Source organism: Cetorhinus maximus, chromosome 1, assembly GCF_964194155.1.
Source record: "Cetorhinus maximus chromosome 1, sCetMax3.hap1.1, whole genome shotgun sequence".
Lineage (NCBI taxonomy): Eukaryota > Metazoa > Chordata > Chondrichthyes > Lamniformes > Cetorhinidae > Cetorhinus > Cetorhinus maximus.
The window spans coordinates 233,333,695-233,353,307 of record NC_135879.1 but is presented as its reverse complement, the minus strand read 5'-3'; the positions used below and the strand labels follow the sequence as shown (position 1 = coordinate 233,353,307).

General features: G+C 42.5%; 1 protein-coding gene across 1 annotated transcript in view; it reads left to right on the top strand.

Moving 5' to 3' along the window:
• Positions 1-19,613, top strand: part of atrn (attractin) — a 364,031-nt gene that overhangs the window by 331,917 nt on the left and 12,501 nt on the right. Inside the window, exon 28 of the mRNA XM_078554529.1 lies at positions 15,927-16,041. Coding sequence (XP_078410655.1) covers positions 15,927-16,041 — 115 coding nt within the window. The remainder of the gene's footprint in view (positions 1-15,926; positions 16,042-19,613) is intronic.

Here is a 19,613-nt window from a genome sequence, read left to right as displayed (position 1 = left end):
TGGAATGTGCGACTCCATTAAGCCACAACTGAACATCTGTGGTTTTAGGTTTTATGAACTGACTATAAAAGAAATGGAGTAATACAAAACCTATACAAATTATTAGTTAAGTCAGTAATTTAAAATACTCACCTAACTTTGGATACCTTCAAGATGATAAGGATATGGAGCAGATGCAGCAGAGATGTATTAGGATACAAGAGATAAGATCTGTGGTAAGAGCAAGCAGACATTTTTTTCACAAGAACAGAGTGGTTGAAAGACCTGATAGGCGTTCAAACTTCATAGAACCATAGAACACTACAGCACAGAAAACAGGCCATTCGGCTCTTCTAGTCTGTGCCGAAATATTATTCCGCTAGTCTCATTGACCTGCACCTAGTCCATAACCCTCCAGACCTTTCCCATCCATGTATCTATCTAATTTATTCTTAAAACTTAAGAGTGAGCCCGCATTTACCACGTCAGATGGTAGCTCGTTCCACACTCTCACCACTCTCTGAGTGAAGAAGTTGCCCCTAATGTTCCCCCTAAACCTTTCCCCTTTCACCCTAAAGCCATGTCCTCTCGTGTTTATTTCTCCTAATCTAAGTGGAAAGAGCCTACTCGCATTTACTCTGTCTATACCCCTCATAATTTTGTAAACTTCTATCATATCTCCCCTCATTCTTCTGCGCTCCAAGGAATAAAGTCCTAACCTGTTTAATCTTTCCCTGTAACTCAACTTCTTAAGACCCGGCAACATCCTAGTAAATCTTCTCTGCACTCTCTCAATCTTACTGATATCCTTCCTGTAGTTAGGCGACCAGAACTGCACACAATACTCCAAAGTTGGCCTCACCAATGTCTTATACAACCTCACCATAACATCCCAACTCCTATACTCAATACTTTGATTTATGAAGGCCAGTATGCCAAAAGCTTTCTTTACAACCTTGCCTACCTGTGACGCCACTTTCAGGGAATTATGTATCTGAACTCCCAGATCCCTTTGTTCCTCCGTGCTCCTCAGTGCCCTACCATTTACTGTGTATGTCCTACCTTGGTTTGACCTGCCAAAATGTAACACCTCACACTTTTCTGCATTAAATTCCATCTGCCATTTTCTGGCCCATTTTTCCAGTTGGTCCAGATCTCTCTGCAAGCTTTGAAAGCCTTCCTCGCTGTCCACAACACCTCCAATCTTAGTGTCATCAGCAAACTTGCTGATCCAATTCACCACGTTATCATCCAAATCATTGATATAGACAACAAACAACAATGGTCCCAGCACAGATCCCTGAGGCACACCACTAGTCATAGACCTTCAGTCTGAGAAGCAATCATCCACTACCACTCTCTGTCTTCTCCCACACAGCCAATTTCGAATCCAGTTTACAACCTCTCCATGGATACCAAGTGCCTGAACCTTCTGAACTGACCTCCCATGTGGGACCTTGTCAAAGGCCTTACTAAAGTCCATGTAGACAACATCCACAGCCTTTCCTTCATCTACTTTCTTGGTAACCTCCTTGAAAAACCCTACAAGGTTTGTTAAACACGACCTATCACGCACAAAGCCATGCTGACTATTCTTAATCAGCCCTTGGCTGTCCAAATAATTATATATCCGATCTCTCAGAACACCTTCCAATGATTTACCTACTACTGACGTCAGGCTCACTGGCCTGTAATTACCTGGTTTACTTTTGGAGCCTTTATTAAACAACGGAACAACATGAGCTACCCTCCAATCCTCCGGCACCTCACCCGCGGCTAAGGACATTTTAAATATTTCTGCCAGGGCCCCTGCAATTTCTACACTAGTCTCCCTCAAGGTCCGAGGGAATATCATGTCAGGCCCGGGGGATTTATCTACCTTTATTCGCTGTAAGGCAGCAAGCACCTCCTCCTCTTTAATCTCTATATGTTCCATGAAACTACTGCTTGTTTCCCTTCCTTCCTTATACACTATGCCAGTTTCCTGAGTAAATACTGATGCAAAAAAACTGTTTAAGATCTCCCCCATCTCGTGAGGCTCCACACATAGATGGCCACTCTGATCTTCAAGGGGACCAATCGTGTCCCTTACTATCCTTTTACTCTTAATATACTTGTAGAAACCCTTCGGGTTTACCTTCACATTATCTGCCAAAGCAACCTCATGTCTTCTTTTTGCCTTCCTGATTTCCTTTTTTAGTATTTTCTTACATTCTCTATACTCTACAAGTACCTCATTTGTTTCTTGTTGCCTATACCTGCTATACACCTCTCTCTTTTTAACCAGATTGCCAATATCCCTTAAAAACCATGGTTCCCTATGCCTGTTAACTTTGCCTTTAATCCTGACAGGAACATGCAAACTCTGCACTCTCAAAATTTCGCCTTCAAATGCCTTCCACTTACTGAACACATCCTTGCCAGAAAACAACTTATGCCAATCCACTCTTCCTAGATCCTTTCTCATTTCCACAAAATTGGCCTTTCTCCAATTTAGAATCTCAACTCGAGGACCAGACCTATCCTTATCCATAATTAGCTTAAAACTAATGACATTGTGGTCACTGGACCCAAAATGTTCGCCTACACATACTTCTGTCACCTGACCTGTCTGGTTCCCTAATAGGAGATCAAGTATTGCATCCTCTCTCGTTGGTACCTCTATATATTGAATTCAATTTTTTTAATGTCATTACTGTCTTCATTGTTTAGTGAGTTCCACCTGTTATTGAGTTGGTAACTGGAGATCATAAATTCAATTTGACTAGCCATCCATTACTTGAACTTGCTCATAAGCTTTCTATGGGATTCTGCACGAGACCCTAATAGAAATTAGAGAGCAGCAATCTCTGCAGGGGATTTGTGACCTATGTAAACAGAGCAAGACACTGTGCATTAACGCATTTATTTTTTAAAAATTTACAGCAATAATTGAAATCAGAAGAAATGATACTCCACATTTGTAGAAGTTGATCTCTTGTGCCAGATGTGTTGTTTAGCAGTAATTAATTCATTGACTGTAAAGTGTAATTGTATAAATTAAGCTTAAATATCTACATTGAATAATTACTTGTGCACATCAAAAGAGCATAAAGAGACACTTTTATTGACACTGGTGGGTTGTAGAGTCAGGAGATATACATTTGCAATGTCTCATTTTGTGGATGAATCTAAAACTGAGTAAGGATTGATTTCTGGTCTCCCCCTGAAGTTTAACGTCATGAGGTCATGGAAGGTACAATATAAGTGCAAGTCTTTTTAGCAAACAACGTGTTCTCCTATTTTTAAAATGAATCTTTTAAAATATTACTATTGAAACTTTTAAAATGTTTATTTAAATCTCTTTGCTCTTCTATTCTTTTTTAAAGTTCTTGCATTTAGTTTATATTTTCCTTGTAGTTCTTCCCAAGGTGTATCACATTACATTTCTCTGTATTAAATTTTTTGTGACCTCTGTTTGCCCAGTCTGTCTATTTGCCTTTGAAAGTGCTTAGCCCTGTCACAGTTAGCCATGCTCTCCCATTTTTTAAACCGTGCTCCCATACCTTCCTGCCCTTGCCACATCTGAATTCAGATTATTAACAGAACAATGCTCTCAACATTGAATCCCGTTGGGAAATCGCTGTTTCCATCACTCCAGTCCAAAAAACATCCATTAGCCACAGCTCTAATTTTTCTGTCCTTTAGCCAACTTCCTATCCAAACTGAAACATTCCATTCACCAATGTCTTCCCTAATTGCATTAACAGTTCTCCTATGAGATACCTTATCAAGCATGGATCGAAAATCCATATGCTCCGCATTCATTTAATTTCCTATCTTAATACTCTCCATTATTTCCTCAGAATTCAATTAAATTGGTGAGACAAATCCATGCTGGCTGTCTTTAATTAAATCATTCCTTTCTAACTGAGTATTAATTATACTTATTACTGATGTACAGCTAACTGTAAGTTATCCAATATATTCCTTTCTCCCTCTTTAAACAGATGTAGTACATTGGCACGGTTATGGGGTATGTTGGAAACATTCTCTGCATCGTGCCAATGTAACACTACCACCTGAAAGTTCCTCTCCAAGCCACTCAGCATCCTGACTTGGAAATATATCGCTGTTCCTTCATTGTCGCGGGGTCAAAATCCTGGAACTCCCTTCCTAAAGCACTGTGGGTGTACTTACACTGCAGCAGGTCAAGAAGGCAGCTCACCACCAACTCAAGGGCAATTAGGGATGGCCAATAAATGCTGGCCCAGTCAGCGATGCCCACCTCCCATAAATGAATAAAAAATAACTCTGTTCAAGTGAACGACCCACACCAACTCTCTTGTCTTTAAACATTGTATTGAACATAGTATTCACGAAGGTCCATCTCGTTCACTTTCTCTCATCCTAGTAGTTGCAAGATATAACAGTGGAGATGTTGACTAATGGCAAACAATCTCTATGAATTAGTCTACAACAGACCCAGCAAGACATGACGTGAGAAAAATCCCAATGGTGGAGAATGTCATGGGTAAAGTCACGTGATCCTGCCAAGCATGCGCCACTTACAATACATCATGTCTCAAATTAACATATATCGTATCCCAAAATATTTCCTTGAAATCTATCAAATTTGAACGTGTCAACACTTTGCTGCTCTTGAGCCTGTTCCATAGATTGAATCTCAGTGAAATATTGTTCCTGCAGATATATTTTGAATTTACTGCCCCTTCAAGTGCAGGCCATGCCCTCTGTTTCTACTGTCTGGACAAGTGGAACAGCCTGTCATGGTCAACATTCTCCCTCATGGGGGAATCTAAAATGAGGGGGAACAGTTAAGGACTCTCCCATTTAATGCAGAGTTGAGGAGGAATTTCTTCTCAAGGGGTCATTAACCTTTGAAATTCTCTACCCCAGAAAGCAGTGGAGGCTGGGTCACTCAAGGCTTAGTTAGACAGGTTTTTGATCTACAAGGAGTTGAAGGTTATGGGGGGCTGACAGGGAACTGGAGCAGAGAGTTTTAAGTAGGAAAAAAGTAATTAAGGCTGATGTTGGTCCCCTAGAGAGAGAGAGTCTGGTGAGTGACTTGGAGGGGAACTTCCAGGTGGTGGTGTTGCCATCTATCTGCTGCCCTTGTCCTTCTGGATAGTAGCAGTCTTGGGTTTGGAAGATGCCTTGGTAAATCCCTGCAGTGCACCTTGTAGCTGCTACTGTGCGTCGGTGATGGAGGGAGTGAATGTTTGTGGATGTGGTGCCAATCAAGCGGGCTGCTTTGTCCTGAACGGTGTCAAACTTTTGGAGTGTTGTAGGAGCTGCACTCACCCAGGCAAGTGGAGAGTATTCCATCACACTCCTGCCTTGTGCCTTGTAGATGGTGAACAGGCTTTGGGGAGTCAGGAGGTGAGTTACCCATAACAGGATTCCTAGCCTCTGACCTGCTCTTGTAGCCACAGTATTTATATGCCTAGTCCAGTTCAGTTTCTGGTCAATGGTAACTCCCAGGATGTTGATAGTGGGGATTCAGTGATGGTAATGCCATTGAACATCATGGGGCGATAGTTGGATTCTCTCTTGTTGGAGATGGTCATTGCCTGGCTTGTATGGCGCGAATGTTACTTGCCACTTGTCAGCCCAAGCCTGGATATTATCCAGGTCTTGCTGCATTTGGACATGGACTGCTTCAGTATCTGAGGAGTCGCAAATGGTGCTGAACACCATGCAATCATCAGCGAACATCCCCATTTCTGACCTTATTATGGAAGGACGGTCATTGATGAAGCGCCTGAAGATGGTTGGGTCAAGGACACAACCCCGAGGAACTCCTGCAGTGATGTCCTGGAGCTAAGATGACTGACTTCCAACATCTTCCTTTGTGCTAGGTATGACTCCAACCAGTGGAGAACTTTCCCCCTGATTCCCATTGACTCCAGTTTTGCTGGGCTCCTTGATGCCACACTCTATCAAATGCAGCCTTGATGTCAAGGGCAGTCATTCTCACCTCACCTCGGGAGTTCAGCTCTTCTGTCCATGTATGAACCAAGGCTGTAATGAATTCAGGAGCTGAGTGGCCCTGGCGGAACCCAAACTGGGCGTCAGTGTGCAGGTCATTGCTAAGCAAGAACTGCTTGATAGCACTGTTGATGACCTCTTCCATTACTTTACTGATGACGGAGAGTAGACTGATGTGGGGGGGCGGAATTGGTCGGGTTGGATTTGTCCTGCTTTTTGTGTACATTATCGTGGGCAATTTTCCACATAGCTGGGTAGATGCCAGTGTTGTAGCTGTACTGGAGCAGATTGGCTAGGGGCATGGCAAGTTCTGGAGCACAAGTCTTCAGCACTATTGCCAGGCCCCATAGCCTTTGCAGTATCCAGTGCCTTCAGCCGTCTCTTGATATCACATGGAGTGAACCGAATTGGCTGAAGACTGGCATCTGTGATGTTGGGGACTTCCGGAGGAGGCTAAGATGGATCATCCACTTGGCACTTCTGGCTGAAGATTGTAGCAAATGTTTCAGTCTTATCTTTTGCGGTGAGGTGCTGGGCTCTTCCATCATTGAGGACGGAGATAAATAGTGGAGCCTCCTCCTCCAGTGAGTAGTTTAATTGTTCACCATTTACGACTGGATGTGGTAGGACTGCAGAGCCTAGATCTGATCCTTTGGTTGTGGGATCGCTTAGCTCTGTCTATCACTTGCTGTTTATGCTGTTTGGCACACAAGTAGTCCTGTGTTATAGCTTCACCAGGTTGATACCTCATTTTTAGGTATGCCTGGTGCTACTCCTGGCATGCCCTCCTGCACTCTTCATTGAACCAGGGTTGATCCCCTGGCTTGATGGTAATGGTAGAGTGGGGGATATGCTGGGCCATGAGGTTACAGATTGTGTTCGAGTAGAATTCTGCTGCTGCTGACGGCCCACAGCATCTCATGGATGCCCAGTCTTGAGTTGCTAGAACTGTTTGAAATCTATCCCTTTTATCACGGTGATAGTGCCACACAACACGGAGGGTATCCTCAACGTGAAGGTGGGACTTCGTCTCCACAACAGCTGTGCGGTGGTCATTCCTACCGATACTGTCATGGACAGATGATTCTGCGGCAGGCAGTTTGGTGAGGATGAGGTCAAGTATGTTTTTTCCTCTTGTTGGTTTCCTCACCACCTGCTGCAGACCCAGTCTAGCAGCTATGTCATTTAGGACTCGGCCAGCTCGGTCAGTGGTGGTGCTACCGAGCCACTCTTGGTGATGGACATTGAAGTCCTCCACCCAGAGTACATTCTGCACCCTTGCCACTCTCATTGCTTTCTCCAAGTGGTGTTCAACATGGAGGAGCACTGATTCATCGGCTGGGGGAGGGCGGTACGTGATAATCATCAGGAGGTTTCCTTGCCCATGTTTGACCTGATGCCATGAGACTTCATGGGGTCTGGAGTCGATGCTGAGGACTCCCAGGGCAACTCCCTCCCGACTGCATACTACTGTGCCGACAGCTCTGCTAGGTCTGCCCTGCTGGTGGGACAGGACATACCCAGAGATGGTGATGCTGGTGTCTGGGACATTATCTGTGAGGTATGATTCCGTGAGGATGACTATGTCAGGCTGTTGCTTGACTAGTCTAAGAGTCAGCTCTCCCAATTTTGGCACTAGCCCCCTGATGTTAGTAAGGAGGACTTTGCAGGGTTGACAAGGCAGCAATTGCCATTGTTGTTTCCAGTTCCTAGGTCGATGCTAGGTGGTCCAACTGGTTTCATTCTTTTTTTGTGACTTTTCAGCGGTTTGTTACAACTGAGTGGCTTGCTAGGCCATTTCAGAGTCAACCATGATGCTGTGGGCCTGGTGTCACATGTAGGCCAGACCAGGTAAGGACGATAGATTTCCTTCCCTAAAGGACATTAGTGAACCAGATGAGTTTTTACAACAATTGATAATGGTTTCATGGTCATCATCAGACTTTTAATTCAAGCTTTTTATTGATTTCAAATTCCACCATCTGCCGTGGCAGCATTCGAACCCCAGAGCATTACCCTGGGTCTCTGGGTTACTAGTCCAGCGACAGTACTACGTCATCACCACCTATAATTAGGACTATTATGCCAACTGGAAGTTCTTGGAAAGACACAGGCTGTGGAGAAACAGAACTGAAGATTGAAATAATTCCTCGAATGTACAAGTGCAAGTAGATAAACCATAAAAAGACCAATGCTTTTTTATAAATAGGGATAAAGTACAAGTGTCAAGAAGTAACCATGAGTTGATTCAAAACATTGGTTATATCAGAGAGTCATGTCTGCAGTCTTGGGCACTCTATTATGGAAAGGGCATTAAAGCCCTAGAGAGCAGTGAAATATAGATTCACCAAGATGATGCCAAAGATGGACAGCTTTAGTAATGAGGAGAGACTTGGGATACTTGGACAGTTGCCACTATAATAATGAACGTCAGAACAGGAGTACCTGTAGGCTATTCGATCCCTTGAACCTTTTCCACCATTCAATGAGATCATGGCTGATCTGTGTCCTAACTCCATTCACCCACCTTGCTTCCAGATCCCTTCGTACTTTTGACTAACAAAAATTCATTGATTTTTTTTACATGAAGACGTGTTCCTAACTTCTCTGCTGAAATGGCTTGGCTCTGATTTTAACAAAACCCTTTTATTTATGACCCTTGTCCTGTATACCCCATTAGCAGAAACAGTTTCTCTCTGCCCTTCTACCAGTTCCTTCCAAGATCCTAAAAACTTCTATTAAATTACCCTTTAACCTTCTGTATTCTAAGGAATACAACCCTAGTTCCTGCAACCTCCTTGATAACATTGATGAATCTGTGTGCACTCCTCCCAAGGCCAGTAAATTTTTTCTAAGGTGAGATGCCCAGAACTGTATACAATATTCCTGTCTGACTAGGATTTTGTACAGTCAAAACAGAACTTCCTCCCCTTTATATTTTAACCCTCTAGTTATAAAGGCAAATGGTACAAAAATAAATAAAACCAAAAAAAAATGCTGGAAATACTCAGCAGATCAGGCAGCATTAATGGAGAGAAGCAGATTTAATGTTTCAGGTCCATAACTTTTCATCAGAACACAAATGATATAGTTGCTTGGGAAGGCAACTCTTTGGTGCGAACATTATTTGAATTCTCATGCAATTAACTTTGTAAAACATAGTAGTTGGGTACAAAAAAAATTAACAGACAGGATACGAGAAATTTAAGAGGTTTTTAAAATTTATGGAGAGTTAGCCCTGGTTTGGGGAGATAGCAGAGGAGGTTCACGAGAACGATCCCAGGAATGAAAGGCTTAACATATGAGGAATGTTTGAGGACTCTGGGTCTATACTCGATGGAGTTTAGAAGGATGAGGGGGGATCTGATTGAAACTTACAGAATACTGAAAGGCCTGGATAGAGTGGACGTGGGGAAGATGTTTCCATTAGTAGGGGAGACTAGGACCCGAGGGCACAGCCTCAGAGTAAAGGGAAGGCCTTTTAGAACAGAGATGAGGAGAAACTTCTTTAGCCAGAGAGTGGTGAATCTATGGAATTCATTGCCACAGAAGGCTGTGGAGGCCAGGTCATTGAGTGTATTTAAGACGGAGATAGATAGGTTCTTGATTGGTAAGGGGTTCAAAGGTTACGGGGAGAAGGTGGGTGAATGGGGTTGAGAAACTTATCAGCCATGATTGAATGGTGGAGCAGACTCGATGGGCCGAATGGCCTAATTTCTGCTCCTATGTCTTATGGTCTTATGATAATGATGAGGGATCGCGAATTTAAAATTCTCAGTGAGACCACCAGTTGGGGTTGGAGTATGGAAATCTTTGCAATAGGGACCACTGCATGTTTTAAGAGAAATTTGAATGAAGCAGGCTAGAGGGGGAGAGAGGAGCAGTAGGATTTGTTCTGGGTTACAGTAGTATAAAGATGGCGCAGATATGATGGACAGAATAGCCTCTTTCTATGATATAGATGTGAATGGTTATATGAATTTCAGTTATGGGTAATGATTAAGGAAGCTCAGCTTGTTTTCTTTGGGAGAAATGGCAACTTCCAGTGCCATTACTGAAATTTTCACAACTTTTTGGGGAGGATGGCAAAGTTGTTCCATGTAAATTGTTCCTGGTGATGAAGGGTTTTAATACCAGAAGTGATTAGATAAAAAATTAATAGAATCATAGAATGATATAGCATAGAGGTGGCCATTTGGCCCATCATGCCTAGGCTGGCTCTTTGAATGAGCTTTCCAATTAGTGCCACTCCTCTCAGCCATACAAAACTTTCCCCTTCAGGTATTTATACAGTTCCCTTTTAAAAGTTTTATTATTGATTCTGCTTCCATCACATTTCAGACATTGTCTTCTATATATAACAATTTGCCTTTTTTTAAAAAAAAGGTTTCCTCATGTTGCCTCTGGTTCTTTAGTCAGTAACCTTCAATCTGTGCCCTCTGGTTACTGGCCCTTCTACTTAAAAAGTAGACAGCTTTTGTTTTAATAATGGTCATAATATGGTCAGTATAAATTAGCATGGTTGAACATTGATGTTGATGCTTTCGATGGATTTATGATACATTTTGAAAGAGAAAAAAATACATATTGAAAAGTTACACTTGGGCGCAATCCGAAAGGATGGGCTTGAACTTGCTGTCCATTTCCTCTTCCTTAACATCCACATGTCTTCATCTTAAAAGTTGTAAATATTATGCATTTTTTTAAGTGTGAAATTATTGTTTTAGAAAAAAATATTATGTCTGCATTTAAGATTAGATGGGATTGATGGATGAAGAAGAGGAGTTTACAGAGATATGTAACAAGGTGGGAATTGCGGGAAATTTTTAACCAAAATTGCTGGGTGGGAAAACCACAGGACTAAATGAAAAGCTGATTTTACACCCAGCCCAGTGCGGCCAATTTTAACGTATCCAGGTAACTGACAGGATTGGATGAAATGTTGGTTTTGCACCCAACTGATTTTGCTCTCCATCAAAGTCAACAAATTAATATTAGGCAGGGATGTTAGATCAGCATTTCACCAGATTCTCTGTGGGTCTCCCACCAGGCAAGCAACGTTGTAATTGTTCCCTATCTATTTGAACCCCGAGGTGTGTCTGTATTTATTTGTTCTCATGGTGGGTTAACGCTAACCCTGGTTGGTTGAGTCCCAAGACTTTTGTCCAAGTTGTGACTTCTGTGTATTTCCTTGTAGTTCACATGAACAGAAGATTAATCATAAACCCAGGATGGGGATCTGCTTTGGCTTCAACTGTCTGAGCATTCAGCTGCTTTACATTAGTCCTCAGCAATTCCTTCAAAGAATCTGTGATATAATCAGCACACATGTGAAGAGTTATATGCAGCTAAATAGCCTCTAGGTCTTTATCAAGTGAATAAAATTGTTGGATGTTTGCTGGCTTACTTTGCAACAGAAGGACCAATTTTGCAGCAACAATACAGAATGAGTTTTAAAAAGCAAAAATCATCTAGATATTCAAGTTTAGAGAATGTTTCTACTTTTCAGAAAATATGATGTTAGTAGTATTTTACCAAGTATATTTTTTATTAATAAACTTTGTTATAATTAAGACGATGTCAGGACATTGGCAATTTACCTCACCACAATTTCATCTCCTGCTCCAGAATCCTCATCTTGGCTGTGTTGCTGTAGGCAAAACAAGAATATTGCAGTTGTTAAAGAGAGGGCTAGAAAAATTTCTGGCGGAACCAAGAGTGTTTTTTTAACTTGGAAGTAAACGATCTACTTTGCTTAATAAACAGCAGGATGTGTATTATCCAGAAGGGCGATAGCAAAGCTGTTTGTAGTCAGAAAAGCACTGCTTTAGGATATGACGCAAAAACAAGTGCTGCCTCCTTCCTCAACCATCTTCCTGTGGTGATTCTTCAACAACCCTTTCATTTCGATGTCGCTTCCCTGTGATTTGGGAAATGTTAATTGTGTATTGATTGTGTTTAATTCTCAGCAGGTGGTTGGCAATAACTGGGGATTCACTTGTGTCCCTCGAAATAGACACTGACCTAAACTGTGGTTGTTGAATTGGTGAGGTGCTTGTTTGTAATCAGTAACTGTATAAATAAATGCTCTTAAAAATGTGTCAAGGTTGGTTCAAGTTAAATACTTCACCAACTGGCTTTTTAGACTATAACAAATGTAACTGATTATACTTTGGTGTAGCTGTATATTTTCTTCCATGTTATTGAAAAATGCTTTCTAACTTACCTCCTCCCTGAACCTAATGATGCCAATATTTTATGCTTGCTTAGTGAGTTTATTCCATAAGTAGCTAAATTATACAGACTAGGAAGGTCCCAGGTTAGCTGATCTAGCTAAGACTAAGCTGTGATATGTATCAAATTTGGACTTTATGCTACCTGAGATGATTTTTTTTACATGCAGTATTTATGCTATGCTGGATTGCATGGTGGCCAGGCCCACAGAATTGCATGGGAGGCCATGCATCAGCCTGTTGGCGGCAAGAAAGCCTTCCGCAGTTAAGTTGGGGGGGTGGGAAGGGGCCGACTCGAGCAATTCACCCGCTCGTGGAAGATGCCAATTAGGCTCATGAATGACCCTCTCGACACCAATTACCACTGAGCCCACTGGAATTTAGTAGTAGCTCAGGGATTAAATGGGAGCTGCACGGTGTTCTCATACCTCCCGAAGGCCACCCAGCAAACCCTGTTGGATTCGCCTTGTTGGCGGAGTGGGTGCAGGGAGGCCCTCTTGTTCACAGCGTCTGATCGAGAGACCTGGCATCAGGAAGAGAGGACATTGAAAGCCACCCACTTGCCCTTGCCTCCAATGCCCCTTCCTCCGGCAACCTATTCTCCACCACCCCCATCCTACCTTTGTCCAGGGATGCAGCGTCGATCCTGGTGAAGTCCTAAGAGCATTACCGCAGCAGCCTCCACTCCCGGTGGTGCTACTGACAATGGAGATCTGTAAGCCTCTGATTGGTCTGTGGTTCTCGTGGGGTGGAATTTTCCACCCAAGGCATCCTAAATCTCAGGGAATGACTGATGCTGGCCAGTTAAGTGCCTTACAGGAAATTAATTCCGTCAGGTGAAGCAGGGTTCCCACTGGTTCTCCAACTGGTGGGCTAGACCCCTGTCACCCACATTAAATCACAACCATTAAGTAAAATATCAGGCATTTCAGGCTGTTAAGAAAAGATGGCTCCTTGCGGTGGAAGCAGAGTCTTTGAATATTTTTAAGGCAGAGGTGGATTGATTCTTGGTAAGCAAGAGGATGATAGGTTATCGGGGGCAGGCGAGATGCAGACTTGAGGTTACTATCAGATCAGCCATGAGCTTATTAAATGGCAGGGCAGGCTCGAGAGGCCGAACAGCCTACTCTTGCTCCTTGTTCGTATGTATGTTCGTATTATGCTGTGCATTGCCACAATGGCAGGCACAACAGGAGTTTCCTACCATATTAAAGAGCACTAACCGTGATCGACATTTTGACCCAAACGCCCATCTCCTTGACTGAAACACGAGGGTTCACAAAGAGACTGTCTCTTAGCAATCTGTTTGCTGAGACAGATTGGTCTCTATTTGTGTGGCACTAATTTGGATTATCATTGTATGGAGTAAGAGTTCTTTGTTACAATCCATGGATTATGCTACCAGTGCCATCTGCCTAAATATTAAACGGAAAATATTCACTCCAGATAAGGGATGTGAGGTCTGCTTATCGGTGTAACTGCAGACTAAGTGGTGGACTAATCACCTTTTGTATAATCCTGGACTAGACCCCCAAATTTGGTTATGATCCATCTAGGGACTAGTAACTTCTTGTTTAAAGTAGACAAAATTTGAAATCCCAGGTCCTTACTAAGAGAATAAGTCCACAAGGGACACCCACATCCCATAAATGAATTTTTAAAACTCTACGGTTTTAAACAAACTAAAATAAACTTTACTATGTGTAGTCAGAAAAGTGTACAATTTACAATACCTATCTTACACTCTTAACATTCAGAACTAACATGAGGTACATGTGAATTAACAAGCAAACTGTGGTTAAACACATTACACTGCACAATAAATGGCAAAGGCGACCAAGACAGATTGCACAGATTTCTCAGCAACCCTCCCAGACATCGTGTCCACTGTGAGTTACACAATCTCGTTAAAACACTGTCTCCCTCACAAGGGATTTCCAGCCTTCACCTTCGAAGGTCTGTCCTCAGAAATCCCCCCAAAAGTTGCTCCAACTTGGACTGCCTCCATGACCACTCACCACCTGATGGTTTAATCTCTTCTCCTGAGACTACTTCCACTGGCTTCCCAAGGCTACACTCCAGCGCCAACTCTCAGGCACAGCTCCAGCTCCTCAGCCATGCCAAGCAGAACACCACTGCTCCAAAGGGTTACCTTTTGCCCCAGTCACACACAGCACAAAGTCACTGACCTTCCGAAGCCTTTTTAGCTCTCCAGGGATTTTCCCAAGCCCTCACTACCTGAAGCATGTCAATTGCAATACTTTTGCAGCCTGGAGTCTCTTCCTTTGCTCCTCTCCCCAGGGGTTTCTGTCCTCGGTGTTCCTACCGGTCATCTCTCTCTCTCTCTCTCTCTCTCTCTCTCTCTCTGGGTCCTCTGTCCTCTCCTTGTGTTCCTTCCCGGGTGGTTTTCTTCTCTCTGGGCCTTCCCCAATGGCTCCTCACCTTTGGCTCGGGACTTTCCCCTTTTATGGCATCCTTGCACCATTTTTCAACAAAAAGGTGCATTGCTGTCAGGATGGCCGAGCCCTTTAACTGCAAGAAGAGAAACCCAGAACAGGGTATACACAGCCAGACAAGCTATCCGCACTGCAGATTGGCCAAAACTGGCAGGTTGCTGGGGATTGTAGTCCTTGGCCTCCTCCTGAGAAACCTCCCCTCTCCTGCCTCAAGAGAAAGCTAAATCAGTTTCAAAACACCTTAAACTCAGCAAATGAGGAGGCTATTGCTTGGCTTTGGGGATTTGCATTCATAAAATACAATCAGAGTAACTGGTGATATTAAAGTTGAGTAAATATCTAACATACAGTACTGCAAACTATGAGTTGAGTCTTACAAATGACCTCCAAGCTCCTCAATTGAGAGAGAAGTTGGCTTAGGGTTCCTGCTTCTGATCACTATTAAGCAACTCCCAGTGAAAGTGTATATGTCCTCCTTGAGGACAGAATCTGGCTCGAACATGATGTTTCCTCAGTTAGATATCTTGCTGACAAGGTTCTAGAGGTTTACCAATGCCTGTAAAATTGAGATCCAGTAAGGACTTGATTCCTTTAGAATGTCTAGGTGGGAGGAAAGATGACCATATTATAGTTAGTAGACATTAACATTCATTTCACCTCCTCCCATTCATTACTTCTTGTCTGCTGCATTAACTGCTGACTCTTTGCCACTGTGGGAGAAAATTAACGTGTCCCTATATATGTGCACATGCAACTTAATTTAGGAACAGTACAAATTACTTAACATGGCGACTGCCAATCTGAACATCAGCCCTGCCAACCCATCTGTGCAAACCAAGCTACTGAGCCAAATTTACAGAAGTGGGCTTCAGTACTGACAAAATATTACATCCAAATTTTGCAAAACGAGGATGGTTTTTAGGTGGCCGGGCATGATTTAACCGTGAAGATTGCTTTGCAAGTTTTATTTACACATTTATGTGTACAATGTGTTTCATTAGTATTCACTGGGCTGCTGCCTTCACAAAATGAAGGGACCTAGTGTTCAAGAAAAAGCTAATAACAATAAATGGTGCTGAATGTAACTATTTTTATTAGAAATATGATATAGTGCCAAAAACCTGCTTTTAAAAAAAAATGTTTTAGACCTGTGTCTGGATATGTCAGTCACATAAAGATCAATTATTTGCAATCCAATTTATATCTGCTCCATCTTTAAAATACTCTCATACAATTACAAAATATTTTGTTTCTTCTTCTCTTGCAGAGCATCCCTAAACCCATTGCATTAGAGCCGTGCTTTGGTAATAAAGCAGCTATCCTCTCAATATTTGTACGATTACCAAGAGGAGTGGGAGGAATACCACCACCAGGACAGTCAGGTCAGTGACAGTTCCTTGCCTAACTTACAATGAATGCTTAGTTCCTGGATATATTTTAAGTGTTCAATTCTATGCCTTGCCAAACAGTTTGTGTTTTAAAAAAAAAACATCCTTGCTCAGTGGGATGGAGGCCTAAGAAGACTTTTTAAGTATGTGAGAGGATGGGAAGGGGCCATGTTCTTTTGCTGTTTGGTAACTTTCACTCTGGAAGGACTGAGGATTTGTGATTACTTGATTAACTTGTGTAGAAGAGTGCATTTTTGTAAAGCAGAAGAAAAGGTTTGCTGTGTAGTCTCTGTCGTTTTCCCCTTTGAGGACATTCTGACATTTGATACAAATGTGCTCTTTGCTTCCAAATGGAATCCTGCTTTTAATTAAAGAACATCCTTTTCTTAAATTTTGCACAGTACAAAGGAAACTGTGTGCACAATTAAATCAAAATCCTACATAGAAAAGTAAAGAACAAGTTTAGAAGTTTACAGCATGGAAGGCGTTTGGTCCATTGTACCTCTACTGGCTCATCGCTGGAACATGGGCAAAGCAGGAGGCCATTTAACCCCTCAAGCCTATTCTATTATTCAGCTAGATCGTGGCTGAATTTACCTCCACTCTATTTTATCCACCTCTGATCCATATCCTTTGATAGTCTTGCCTTTAAAAAAAAACTTGTCAATCTCCATTTTGAAGAATCCAATTGTCCCAGTATTTGTGGGGGAGAGTACCAGATTTCTTCTTTGTGGAAATAATGCTTCCTGATTTCACTACTTTAAGACCAAGAGCAATTGAAAATTAACCTCAACCCTGATGTCCTTCAGTATCCTTATATCTTCCTCCACTTCAAATATTTACAAATCTTTCCTCTAAAATTGTAGTGATTTCTGTTCCAGAGCCTTTCATACTCCAATATTCTTACCCTAACTTTATCGTTTAAGTTTTAGCCTTTTGTAGACCCCTATTTTAATTGCTTCATCAGTTGCCTAGGCCATAAGCTCTGGAGTTCCCTCTCCAAACCTCTGCCTTTCTCTCATCCTCTAAGTCACTTGATAAAACCTAACTCTCTAACAAAGCTTTTGGTGCCTGTCATAATGGCCCGGTGTCCTCTTTTTGCCTGTTAATGCTCCTGTTGAGTACCTTGGGACATTTTACTACATTATAAGTGCAATATAAATAAGTGCAGTTGTTTAGTTGTAATCTCTTAGTCCATGAAATTCTACACCTGGCACTTTATATTCATTCATTTTGCTTTATCATATTTTATTTTTGATCTTGCATCCTATTTAAAGATTTTCCACTGTTAATCTCTTTGCTGATTTCTCCACCATGTTATTTTAGGGCCGATTCCTTTTCAACTCTCTGAACTTGGCTTTTTTCCAGTCTAGCATCCTTATGCCTAACCCAATAATATCCTTTTCTAGTCCTGAACCTGTTGTAGACACCATTTCTCAATTGTTCTGCTCTCCATAACTTATTTGCACTACTTAACTTCCTAGAAATAAATAAGATCATAAGAAATAGGAGCAGGAATAGACCATTCGATCCCACTCCACCATTCAATAAGATCATGGCTATTCTGATCGTGCCGTCTTTCCACTTTCCTTCTTGCCCCCTATAACCCTAAAAACCTGCCTATCTCAGCCTTTAATATACTTAACGACCCAGCCTCTACTCCCTTGTAGATGAAAAATGTGTCTAGCTCAGCCTTGAATATTTTCAACGACCCAATGATCCACTGCTGTCTCTGGAAGACAATACCACAAATGACCCTCCAAGAGAAAAAATCCTCCTCATCTCCATCTTAAATGGGAGAAGCCTGACTTTTAAGCTGTGTGCCCCAATGCACATCCCGCCCCAATGCCCATCCCGCCCCCACCGCCCAGTTCTAGATTTCCCCATGAGGAGAAACATATTTTCAGCATCAGTCTAGCCAGGGGGAGGCGGTGGCACAGTGGTATTGTCACTGGACTAGGGATCTGGGTTCAAATCCCACCACAGCAAATGGTGAAATCTGAATTCAGTAAAAATCTGGAATTAAGCCTGATGGTGATCATGAAATTGCGATTGCTGTATATAAAAAAAAAATCTGGAAGGAAAACTGCCTACATGTGACTCCAGACTTATAGCAATGTGGTTGACTCTTAAAAATGCTCGCTGAACGAGGGCAATTAGGGTTAGGCCTACAGCACAAAAAAGCCCTTCGAGTCTGCGCCAATCAAACAAGTACCTAACTATTCTAATCTCGTTTTCCAGCACTAAGACTTGGCATTGCAAGTGCACATCTAAATACTTCTTAAATGCTATGAGGGTTTCTGCCTCTACTCAGGCAGTGAGTTCCAGATTCCCACCACCCTCTGGGTGAAAAAATTCTTCCTCCATCCCCTCTAAACCTCCTGCCCCTTACCTTAAATCTAATTAATAGGTTGATCCCTCCACCAAGGGGAAAAGTTCCTTCCTGTCTACCCTATCTATGCCCCTCCATAATTTTATACACCTCAATCATGTCCCCCCTCAATCTCCTCTGCTCCAGGGAAAATAACCCCAATCTATCCAATCTCTCCTCATAACTAAAACTCTCCAGCCCAGGCAACATTCTGGTAAATCTCCTCTGCACTCTCTCTAGTGCAATCACATCCTTCCTATAATGCAGATTTCAGAACTGCACGCAATACTCTAGCTGTGGCCTAACCAGCGTTTTATACAGTGCCAGCATAACCTCCCTGCTGTCATATTCTATGCCTCTGCTAATATAGGCAAGTATCCCATGTGCCTTCTTAACCACCTTATCTACCTGTCCTGCTACCTTAAGGGACCGATGGACATGCGCGCTAAGGTCCCTCTGATCCTCGGTACTACCCAGGGTCCTACCATTCATTGCGTATTCCCGTGCCTTGTTTGTCCTGCCCAAGTGCATCGCTGGTTCGGCCAGCATTTATTGCCCAACCCTAACTGTCCTTAATTTGAATGGCTTGCTAGGCAATTTCAGAGAGCAGTTAAGAGTCAACCTCTTGCGGTAGTCACATAAGACCGTAAGATGTAGGAGCAGAAGTAGTTCATTGGGACCATCGAGTCTGCTCCACCATTCAGTCAGATCATGGCTGCTCTGATAATCCTCAACTTCACTTTCCTGCCTTTTCCCCATAACCCTTGATTCGTTACTGATTAAAAACCTGCCTATCTCAGCCTTGAATATACTTAACGACCCAGCCTCTACAGCCCTCTATGGTAAAGAATTCCACAGATTAACTACCCTCTGAGAGAAGAAAATCCTCCACATCTCTGTCTTAAATGGGCTACCCCTCACTCTGAGATTATGGCACCCCCACAAGGGGAAACAACCTCACAGCATCTACCCTGTCAAGCCCCCTAAGAATCTTATATTTTTCAATAAGGTCACCTCTCATTCTTCTAAACTCCAATGAGTACAGGTCCAGCCTCTCCTCATAAGAAAATCCCTCCATACCTGGGATCAATCTCGTGAACCTTCTCTGGACTGCCTCCAATGCCAGTGTCTTTCCTTATAAAAGAGGACCAAACCTGTTCACAGTATTCTAGGTGTGGTCTAACTAGTGCCTTGT